The sequence below is a fragment of the Misgurnus anguillicaudatus genome, chromosome 19, assembly GCF_027580225.2.
Source record: "Misgurnus anguillicaudatus chromosome 19, ASM2758022v2, whole genome shotgun sequence".
Classification (NCBI taxonomy): Eukaryota; Metazoa; Chordata; class Actinopteri; order Cypriniformes; family Cobitidae; genus Misgurnus; species Misgurnus anguillicaudatus.
In genome coordinates, this window is record NC_073355.2 from 6510056 (window position 1) to 6522278 (window position 12223).

The 12223-nt window shown below is 39.7% G+C and overlaps 1 protein-coding gene across 4 annotated transcripts in view; it reads right to left on the minus strand.

Moving 5' to 3' along the window:
• Positions 1 to 8836, minus strand: part of LOC129427960 (glutamine-rich protein 2) — a 30986-nt gene extending 22150 nt beyond the window's left edge. Inside the window, exon 1 of one of the 4 annotated variants that reach the window (XR_012359083.1) lies at positions 8003 to 8836. Coding sequence is in view for 3 of the 4 variants with exons in the window: in XM_073856841.1 (XP_073712942.1) it covers positions 8003 to 8380 (378 nt within the window). In the remaining variant the exon portion in view is untranslated. The remainder of the gene's footprint in view (positions 1 to 8002) is intronic. The other 3 variants (XM_073856841.1, XM_073856842.1, XM_073856843.1) reach the window with 3 other exon arrangements.
• Between the last annotated feature and the right edge of the window lie 3387 nt (positions 8837 to 12223).

Here is a 12223-nt window from a genome sequence, read left to right on the forward strand (position 1 = left end):
ATCAACAGCCACACCAATGTGACGCTCCCGTTAAACATCTGTTTAAAGCATATCTCTCTACATTTTAACACATACAAGCAATTCAGGAGAACCGAACTTTTTGACTCCACTAACTGCCTCAAGCAAAACTCTTGGACGTCTTTTAGAGAGTCGATGCCGTGAACTTTGCATATTTTTGAGAATCCAATGTTTAGCTGATCATGATAACTGCTCATTATTATCCACATGAACACGACTGATTCTCTTCCTCAATGGAACGTCAGAGCTTTGTTTTCCAGGGACCGAAACTAATCGTGACACTCGCGTCTCCTGGAAATCCGGTTTATTTCAACCAATCAAAAGACGACTTTAAACATTCTCACAGGGTTTCCAGAAAAGTGTACGAAAAACATCAGACGTTCAGCCAACAGTTTGTGGGCGTGACGTCTGAGGCTGAGACTACTTTTTAAATGACAATATCCTGGCCGGACCACTGTTGTCAGTGATACATAAGTATTTAAAATAATTTAATATGTTATGTCCCTGAAATTATTTCTGTGGTAAAAAAATAAATAAATCTGTCTAATAAGTTTATCGTGAATGAATACAATAAATTATCCCTTAAATACTTCTAAACTATGTTGCATGTGCGCGCCTGCGTCAAACTGATTCTGCCTGGACAGGATTTACCGCGAGTTTTCAAAATCACGGTAATCAAACACGGTTGTAATGATAACTACATTTTAAACGATAATACTAACCGGCAGGACATTTTATTGTGGTTAATCAAGAAACCGGTAATCGTCCCATCCCTAAGAATTAAGCCATCTTCGAGCTGCCCGCCGATGAATTGCAGTTTAAGTCACATTTACAGTGGCCACTTCCTAACATTCAGCCAATCGCAAGCGAGCGTATCAGCCAATTATTTCTTGTACACAAGCTGGGTCGTGATCTGTCTTGTCAGTCTCAATTTGCTCATTCATTGTTGTTTACATGATCTGTAAGTTTTAATTTTCATATTTGACCCCGGAAGCGATAGGGTGTAATACATTTTACCTGCATGTATGTCATTTAAAAAACAAGTTGCCAAATGACACAGTGTGCCCCTCTAAATGGTCTATATTTTGTAAATTTGGTAGCTTTATTATACTCGTTTTGAGAGCTCTCCTCAGTAGTATTTAGGTCATAGGAACAGCAATTCTCCACAACAGTAACTTTTAAAAAACGCATCTAGAATAAAAACAGAAAATACAATGCCTTTTTACACAAACCCATACATTTTTTAAAGAATACCAACAGGAAAGCTGAATCCACACAATTGGGCTACACCAAAACTGTAAACTAGCCTGGCGTATCACCATAGCCTTTTCAATCTTGTGTCACTTTGTAACTATGCCAGCGTATCGGTCACAGTGCCCATATTTACCCATCAACCCATTCCACACCTAACCATCTGTTGCTATGAGTTACTGACGACCAAAACAACACAGGACCTGTGAAGGGAAAACATCAGTGAGCACTTTACAATACACCTGGACCTGGTAAACATGACATATTTACACCCTTTTCTGTGGAATGTAAATGAGCATACTGAATTCAATGGTTTGAATCCAAATCACCTGGTCAATCATTAGAAAGCATGGAATGGGATGTTAGGTTTGTTAAGACCCCCTCAACGATCTTCATTAAACATTTATCTATGAAGAACAAACGATTCCTGTGTAGTCAGCGTGAAGACACACCATGGTTCTGTTCCAAAACCTATACGGTACAATGCTGTAAAAATAAAGGTGCTACAAAAAGTCCTTTGAGGACCCCAACATTTTTTTCTATGACATCACTGTAAAGAACCTTTTCACCAATTTTGCCAGTTAATGAGATATATACACTTAAAAGCAGCTGACATTTTGCAACCAAGCTGACACACACATCTGACGGCAGCATTGTCGTGGACAACCTGCACAATGCGTTAAGCAATTATGTACAGAGCTCACGCAGTCAGTCGTGCATTTCATTCCTCTTCAGCCTCCCAGGATTTATCTGACAGCTGGGCTGCCGGGGTCGACCGGGGGCACTGGCGGATAACCACGGATGACTCCAAACATGTCCAAATGACACATTAATGATTAAGAAGATGCCCCGGACCTCCCCGTGCACTCTTTTACGGCGCCTAATGTCACAGGAGCGTGCATGAAACAAACGGCTACGCTGCGGGAGGTTAAGTACTGTCGGCTTATCGGTGAATGAAGAAAGACGAGGAGCGGTGGTGATCGCAGACTTGTCTGACCAGATTATACATCAGGCAATATGAGACTTTCTTTTGACAGATAAATGGGTATAACAGTATGTACTGACTTTGAAACTTTGAAAATGTTTTCCTGGCCTGGAAAGCAAACGATAAAACAGCCAACAAGTGTCCTGTATAAACGAGTTTAGGAAACGTTTCCCAGGATGCGACAGGAACTGGTGCACTGAACTTAAAAGTCCCCTGATATGTTCATTTTTCAAGATGTAATGGTGTCTCCAGAATGTGCCTGTGAAGTTTCAAGTCCAGACACCCTTTATAGATCATTTATTATACTATGTTGAAAAGGCCCATTTTGGGTGTGCAGGTAAAAGTCTCTTAAATGCAAATGGGCTGCTGCTTCCCTCCCCGTTTACTGTTATCTATACCGAAAACATATCCCATTTTACAATCACCTTACTTCATTGTTCATGATGAATGTGCCATAATGAATTATGTAAAGAAGAACAGCTTGTCCCATAAAGGCCGAAGTATGGTCAATTTTTTATGCGTATGCAAGGGTCCGCATACATGTAAAAATTGTGCAACCTTTCATACTTCTATTTGTGTTATTTTTAAGTTTTTATGACCCTTTAATTTTAAAATGCAGAAAAAGTATTAAAAGGATCAAACTAGTACTCAAACTACTACATAAACTAAAGGGGGTTGCACACCGGCGAACACATTGTTTTCTATGAGTAAACGCACACCGGCGCCGACAGGTGGCGCCTGTCTGCACCGCCCAGCTACGACTCAGGACCTTGCTAAAATCCCTGTCGCGCCACTCACATAGTTTAACATTAAATAACATCATATTTGTAGCAAATCAATAATGATTAACATTGGCTGCTAACGTATATTTTGCATTTTGAAGTAGACGCTATCTGATGAAGCTGGCGCTATTTAATGCAAACTTCCAGTTTACGATACCTCAGAGTTGTCCTAGAGGCGACAATGCGGCACTGAGCGGCGCGTCCGGTGTGCGACCCCCTTAATAGTCTATTAATAAAGGCATGGGCTTATTAGTAACTGACACAAATGACACAAATGAGTTCATTAATTAACAGCTATAGATGATTTCAGCAGCAACAACATAAACAAATGTCTTTTGTGTACTAAACACAACTTCCTTCCACATGAAATCAATAACTACAGTAATTTTACAGTAGTTTATTTCTGATAAGTAAATAACCTTCGTTTATATATCATATCTAACGCATATCAACAACGATTACACTGACCTAATGTTACTGTTTTAAATGTATGTATACAATGTTAGCTACAGGTCGTTAATTTCTTGCCTGGCTGCCAAACCTCTCTGCACAGTTGTGATCCATGCTCACCGTCTCCCCTCGTAACAAACCAAAACATTTTATTTTCAATAAGGTATTTGTTTCAGAAATCAGTTTAGCCACTAGCCAGAGCAATAAATACATACCGGAAGTTCACAACGATTTTTCAAGCACGTAACTGCAACAAAGTGCGTGCGTCTGTCTAAAGCCCGGTATACAGTGCAGGATTTCTGCCCTCCTATAAGATCATTACCTTATCACACTGTGCGACATGATTCGTTTAAACTCTGGTACGACAGGCATGTAGACTGTACGATGATGACGCGGAAGCTTTGGCGGCTGCGTCACATGTTAACGCAACGTCACCAGCATGCGCTCGTGGTAAACAAATACCAGCGCGCAGGTTGTAGCAGCAAACACTGTGCGCTGATCATGCTGAATTTCTGACACTGTCAGAAAACTATCGTAGGCTACCTTTGGACGCAAGACCGGGAAAACGGTCGTGTTTGAACCTCTCTCATTGGAACATCCGATGAAGAGTCACGATCACAGAAATTGCGATGATTATTTCACAATGGCAATCTTTCGTCTGGGACAGCAAATAATCGTGCAGTGTATCCCGGACTTATTGAAACCGTCTATAGTAAATATACTCTTCGCACATCCTTAGTTAGTTACTATGACTCCAGTCCTAGTTAAGGTTATCACTACATTAGCACAGGATTAATCAATTTCTTTATTTACTATTAGTTCATGTTAAAGCATGAACATACTGTGTGTATATGTTATGTTGAGCCAATTTGTGTTAAATATTAATTCCCCCTAATCCTCAGCATGCAACGATTAATGACACATGCAATACTATAGACAGTTTCATCGGACACACATGTTGTCGCGCTTGTGAACAGAACTTAACTTACGGCCTCTGTTTGTTTAATGGTCTGGGTAGTGGCTAAACTGAACTCTGGAACAAATACCTCGTCGAAAACAACAAATGTTTTGTTTTTCTAAAGACGAGGGGAGATGGCAATCATGGTTCACCACTATGTGAAAGGACGTTTGGCAGCCGATCTGTAGTTAAGATTGTATACGTACACATTTTACACAGTAAAGTTAGTTCAGTGTAGTTTTTAATACACTTAAGCTGTAATTTGAACTAATGTAATCTTGTTGTTTATTTGACTTGTTATCAGAAATAAACTACTCTTAAAGGACTCTGTTGTTATTTAATCTCTGCAGAGTTTACCGGAAATTGTGTGTGTTCCACGAAAGCCGTTTGTTTATGTTGTGTCTGGTGAAACCGTCTACTGTATACTGTGTATGTAAGTGCTGTTGTTATGGACATCATATCAGTGATATTTAAATATTCAGTCTCATGATGTGTAAAACAGAGATGTTTGGAGAGTGTTTGTGGAACACGAGACACAGATGGTGTTATCTGAGAATGGAGCTCAGTGTCTTTAGCTCATTGTTTCGTTCCCTGTCATCAGTCATCTATAGATGACAGACACTGATGAGATATTTAAGCTCCTGTAGACCCCCAGGAGTGCAGTCGCTGACCCGCCCTGGGTGTGTGCACATGATGGGCTTCGGCTCTATTGAACCCTCTCCAATGAGAAAGCCTTTTGAGCTGCAATTCAACTCTGTATCTTGAAGAGAATATAAATGTAGATTATAAATTATAAATCTTTAATAAAAATGAAACAGAAGTGTTCTTCAGATGTTGAAGGTTCTTTATGGAACCGTTACCATACAGCAAAAATAAATTGTTCTTCTATGGCATCATGAAGACTCTTTACAGACGGTTTCATCGGACGCACATGCGTTGACGCGACTACGCGTCTGGTCGGAACTTTACTTCCGTTTTCATTTTTATTAATAGTCGTACTAGTTGCTAAACTGAACTCCTGAACAAATACCTTGTTGAAAATAACAAATATTTTGGTTTCCTAGGTAATCTATAAGTGTTGTTTATTTTGCTTGTTATATAAATTAACTACTTTAACGACTTCGTTGTTATTTATTCTTAGCGGAGTTTACCGGAAGTTACGTGTTGACCACGAAAGCCGCTTGTTTATGTTGTTACTGCTGAAACTGTCTATAGACACTTTTTTCGCCGCACGTGCGTTGTCATGGTTACGTGTCTGGACTGAACTTATCTTGCAGTTTTTGTTTGTTTAATGGTCTGGCTAGTGGCTAAACTAAAACCTAATCGAAATGTTTTGGTTTTCCTAAAGACGAGGGGAGACGGAAATCATGGATTACTGTTTTGTGAAGAAAGGTTTGGCAGCCGATCTGTAGTTAAGGTTGCATACATTATATAGTTAACATTTTACACAGTAACGTTAGCTCAGTGAAACACTTTAGCTATGATTTGAACTAAGGTCATCTACTTGTTTATTCTCCTTTTTATCAGAAATAAACTACTCTAAAAGCGGTCACCCGCAGTTACGAGTCATTCCAAAAATATTTTTTATGATATTCGGGTCGCAGTCGGTCGGGTTGTTTGAAATAAAGATGCAAATTAACTAATTTAAACAATTACTACTTTTAAAAAAATGCGGGTCGGGTACAATATTATTCTTAGTTAGTTGAAAACGTCGGTCGGGTGCAGGTTGTTTATACATTGACCCGCGCATCACTGGTGTGCACACCAAAGCTTTTGTTTTAAATTGTTTCCAATGGAAGCGCAGCCTGTGTTTTTTACGTGCTGAAAGCCAGCACTCTTGAAAAATATTCAACTTTGTGTGAAAAGCTCAGCTCGTCAATGTCAGTTCTCACACGGCCATCCAATCACAGTGGAGTTGGGGCGGTACAAATATTACAACAACCAACCGGCGCATCGTACAACAACTGATAAACAAAGTATCACAGCAACCAAAGCGCTTTGGTGTGCACACCCCCTTAGAATAATTGAAAACATGAGCGGCCGAGAACCGAAACTTGAAAATTTTCAATTTTGGGTGAAGCGCTTAGCTCATCACTGTCACTTCTCACTCGGCCGTCCACTCACAGTGGAGTTGGGGCGGCACAAATATCGCAACAACCAATCGGCGCATAGTACAACAACTGATAAACAAAGTAAAAGTATCACAGCAACCAAAGCGTTTTGGTGTGCACACCCTAGTGTTGGGCGATATGCCCCATTTTGAGATCATCCTATCTTCAGCCTGGCTGTGAGATCATTGAAATGCATATCATAAACAGGATTAATACCTAGTAATCTGACTTCGGATAGAGGACAGCTCTCTGCACGTACGCCAATATGCAGCCGGTCATATTTTAAACAAAAAGTAAAGTTTGCCTCAGCTCGCATGAAACGCATTAAACTGAACAAACACATAAGGATTACTACTTTAGTTTATGTTTAGACTTCGGACAGATGCGAGAGCGCGTGCATGTGCGACAGAGAGAAGCGCAGCTGGATTTAGTGCTAGGAGTCCAAGACACGCGCATTAAGTGCAGGTACGTGCAAGAAACAATTCTCTATTTACAAGCTCTCCGCTTAAAGTGAAGCCCACAAACATGCAATGTGGGTGTTAATGTAAAACTACGAAGATGATTATAACCATTCGCCAACTATCGTCATGACTATCGCCATGAAAGCCTGCCATTGGCGATATGTCTGAAGATCGTCAATACACCATACTATCGTCTATCGGCACAACCCTAGCACACCCCCTTAGAATAATTGAAAACATGAGCGGCCGAGCACCGAAACTTGAAAAATGTTCAATTTTGGGTGAAGCGCGTAGCTCATCAATGTCACTTCTCACACGGCCATCCAGTCACAGTGGAGGAGGGGCGGGACAAATATCACAACAATCAAACAGCACATCGTTCAATGACATAACAAAGCAAAAGTATCATAGCAACCAAAGTTCTCAGCTGAAAAAAGCTGGCAACAGTCGGCATCCACCTGGCGTTTTTCAGCAACGTTTAAACGCTTTGGTGTGCACGCTACCTTAGGCAGTATGGTATGTTTTATGTATGTGAACTCATAAATAACCAATTCATACTGTAATACCAAGTCCATAACCCCAACATAAGATTATTTAACATGTGCAAGACATATCTTTCATAAGATATGTAGTAGAGATTTTTATTTTAAGTAATATGTTTATTCATATACCCAAACATGAAACGATTACAAAAAAACCCATGGTGGTGTGAAATACGGATAAATTCTTTATAAATTCACCTTTGCTGTGTTGTTTTAAACCATGGTTGGGTCAGATAAGGACATTTAACAGGTCAATTTAACACAATGGTTAGGTTTATCCATATTTTACCAACAAGCAACAACCCCATCATATTTTACACCATGTTTAGAGTCTTTCTCATACGTGTACCAACTTAAGAACAGATTGAAACACATGATGATGCTTTCTGGTGTGTATAAACAAAATAAAGCTCGTTGCATCCTTCATGCACAGTTGGTGTTTACCTTTGACACGCCATCCTCGTTTCCCTGCGCCTTTCTGCGGAGCTGCATGAGTGTCCACATGTCATTGACAGCACTGTCAGATTTGATGAGCTGAGAGGCGCTGGGCAGAGACTCCAGCACAGACATCTGCTCCTCCATCCGTCTCACTTTCTCCTCCATTACTTTATACGGGACTGATTTATCCACGGGTAAGGCTTTAGTCTGAGGTGGGCCGCCATGCTCGTGGTCAGCATCTTTCCAGGCAGTTGTGATCGTCTCGATCTTCAGGTGTCCCAGGATGGCGTTCAGTAAAGCGTGCAATGCGCTGAAGTTGACAGATCCAACATCTGGAGTCCCTATAGAGAGGTCCAGCAGCTCGTGCAAGCTGATGTCCGTCATCTTTTTTAAGCCTATGTAAAGTTAATCTAATTTAAAAGATGTTTATGATGATAAATACTAAATGCTGTTGAAAATGAAACCGACAATCAGAGATGAGTTTGTTGTTGGCATTAGTTACGATCGCCAGACTAGAATCCGAATCGAAGTTTAGTCTATTTTCAAACATAATCACTGAATTGTCGCACTAAATCGCGTTCTCGTTTTTGTGAAGCCTGTAAAGTTGTCCGAAGTCTTTTATTTGCTGCGCCTGAAAACCTGCCATCATTTAATTTGCGTGGTGTTACCGGTAGCTGTGCTTTTGGTGAATTGTTTCAAGTTTGCTCTTCCATTGACGTTGTCCCGCCCACCAAAGACACTCGTTGGTTGTGATGCTGAGTAGTGTTTAGGCAGTCCATCCTAATTGAATACATTCACTGTCAGTCAAAAGAAAACGCTCTATGTTGTGACTTGTGAGTGGCGGCGTCTTTGGTTGCTTAGCAACTGATTCATCGCAGTAGCGGTTGTACTGCACGTGAAGACAGAGCGAGTCAAATAATTAATGAAATATTACAAATAATAAATTTATTACGTTAATTAAAATAATTTTATGGAAATTAATGTACAAAATGTATGCATTTTGCAGACCCTTACTTACAGCGCATTACATTTTATCTTTAGGCTAACGTTAGTAGATGTGTGTTCCTGGGATTGAACACACAACCTTTTGCGCTGCTACCGTAATGCTCTACCAACTGAGCTACATAAACATAAAACGCATTACACCAACAAAACACAAAGACATCCTTATTGTCACTACCACAGGTGTAGATGTATCTATATCATAGTAACTAAAGATAATTCAGATTAATTAAAAACATTTTCTTTGACTACATTAAAATAGCATAGCCTAAATGTTAGGTAAAAATAAAACATGATGATGTATTTCATTTTTTGTATCAGAGGTAAAAGTAAAGAATGAGGACCATTATTTGTATTTTTATTAATATTATTAATACTATTATCAGTGAAATGACTCTCACTGTAACCGTTTTTATTATTAAAAAGTGTCCTAATTTATAATGAATTAGAGTGTGTATGTAAACAACAATCAACAATTATATTAAAATTAAGAGCTTAAATGCCTTACCCACTATATAGACGGTTTCAGCAGTAACAACATAAACAAGCGCTGTCGTGGTCCGCACGTAACTTCCGGTAAACTCCACTAATAATAAATAACCACAAAGTACTTTAAACGTAGTTTATTTATATAACAAGCAAAAGACAACAACACATAGATTACATAGAAAACCAAAACATTTGTTATTTTCGACGAGGCATAAAGAGATCAACTAGTCAGACCATTAAAAAAACGAAACCGGAAGTAAAGTTCGGATCCAGACGTGTATCACGTGCGTCCGATGAAACCGTCTATATACTGGGACAGTACTGGGACAGTACCCTTTTAAAAAGATACCCTTTGTACCCAAAAAGTGCATATAAGGTACAGTTCAAAGATACATATTTGAACCTAAATGGCAGTGGTGTAGTGCAGGGTATACGCAGGTATACAGAGTATACCCTCTTCTTTATTTGATGGCATGGGGTATACCCACTTCTACTTTAACAAAAATGGGGGCATAACTTAAAGGGGTCATATTATGAGATATTTTTAAGATGTAAAATAAATCTTTGCTGTCCCCAGAGTGTGTATATGAAGTTTTATCTCAAAATACCATATAGATAATTTATTATAGCATGTTAAAATCACAAATTTGTATGCCTGAGCAAAAGTTTGCAGTTTTTGGGTGTGTCATTTAAAATGCAAATGAGCTGATGAAATGCAAACACTGATCACAATGATGGTGGTTTCTTGTAACTGAAACTCAATTGTGCTGTCAAGTATTACTTTTCTCCATCTTTCGCTTTGAACTAAATGGCAGTGCTGTGATTGGATAGTGCAGATAAAGGGGGCGGTATTATTGTAATTCGCCTTGCTATCTACCTCACAAAACAGGCGAAAACGGACTAATTTTTGACAGTTTAATCAACAATATTAAAACTGGTGTGTGTACATTTTAGCAGCATCTAGTGGTGAGATTGTGAATTGCAACCAACAGATCACCCCTCAATTTTAAAACGCATATGGTAGCTGCCACAGGACAAACATGTCGTCGTCTAGGGACGAAATCTGCTCGGTAGAGCAGTTTGTTTGTTGAGGGCTACTGTAGAAACATGACTCCAAATTCCATGTTAAGCCCGGGATACACTGCACGATTATTGGCTGTCCCAGACGAAAGATTGCCATCGTGAAACTATCGATTTCTGTGATCGTGGCTCTCCATCGGTGGTCCTATGTCGTACAGTGAGAGAGGTTCAAAGACGGCCGTTTTCCCGGTCTTGCGTGCAAAGATAGCCTACGATAGTTTTCTGACAGTGTCAGAAATTCGGCATGATCACCGCACAGTGTGTTTGCTTCTACGACCTGCGCGCCAGTATTTGTTTACCACGAGCGCATGCTGGTGACGTTGCGCAACGTGTGACGCTGCTGCCGAAGCTTCCGTGTCATCGTCGTACAGTCTACATGCCTCTCGTACCCGAGTTTAAACAATACATGTCGCACAGTGTGATAAGGTAATGATCTTATAAGAGGAAGAAAATCGTGCAGTGTATTCCGGGCTTAAGAGGACAGTGGTGTATGTAGATAAAAACGTCTCATTCTATGATTATAAAAACAATACAGTTCATTAGGTCTTTATACACCACTGATAATATAGTTATGTATATTATATTGCTTTTCTGTCAAGAGATCCTTTTAAAGGTTATACAATGTACCCTCAACTTTTATGTTAAAGGGACACTCTACTTTTTTGATAATATGCTAATTTTCCAGCTCCCCTAGAGTTAAACATTTGATTTTTACAGTTTTGGAATCCATTCAGCTGATCTCTGGGACTGGCGGTAGCATTTTTAGCATAGCTTAGCACAATCCATTGAATCAGATTAGACCATTAGCATCGCGCTAAAATATAACCAAAGAGTTTGGATATTTTTTCTATTTAAAACTTGACTTGTGTACTAAGACCGACGGAAAATTAAAAGTTGTGTTTTTCTAGGCCGATATGGCTACGAACTATACTCTCATTCTGGCGTAATAATCAAGGACTTTGCTGCTGTAACATGGCTGCAGCAGGCGTAGTTATATTTTTTGGCCATTTTGCCTTTTGTTTAAACAGTGAATGAGGAGAGGACAGGAAAGTACGGGGATGAGATAGGTGGGTATGGGATTGGCAAACAACCACGAGCCGGGAATCAAACTCGGGTCTCCGAAAGTGCGAAAGCATCACGTGTCGGAGCACTGCCTACTATACAATCAGCGCCATCACAAACCCATATTTCAGAATGGCCGAAATTAAGCAGATTTGATGTGAAAGTATTTGATAAACCAAGAGTATTCGGTTAATATCAGTATTTCATTTTGACGGAGATGGCGTTTAGCGGCTTTTCATCTGAGCTCCTGTTTAACAAGGTAACATTTTAAAGGGGCAGTTTCCCGGACAGGGATTAGACTAGTCCTAGACTAAAATAAATGTAAGAGCTGACATATCTTAAAACCCTCTGTTTTGCATCAAAATGCACACAAGTAATGTTTTCAGTAAGGCATGTTTGTTCAAACTAGTTATATTACCTAATTAAACTAAGGCCTAGTCCTGGGTTAAGTTAATCCCTGTCCGGGAAACCACCCTAATATGTATAAGAACTTAAATCAACATGTTTATTTGTTTTGGAATAAAAAATCCCTCTAGCCAACAGGGGGTCTTGCCCCCCGCAAGCAATGTGGAAAAATAAAGTGCATCAATTTAG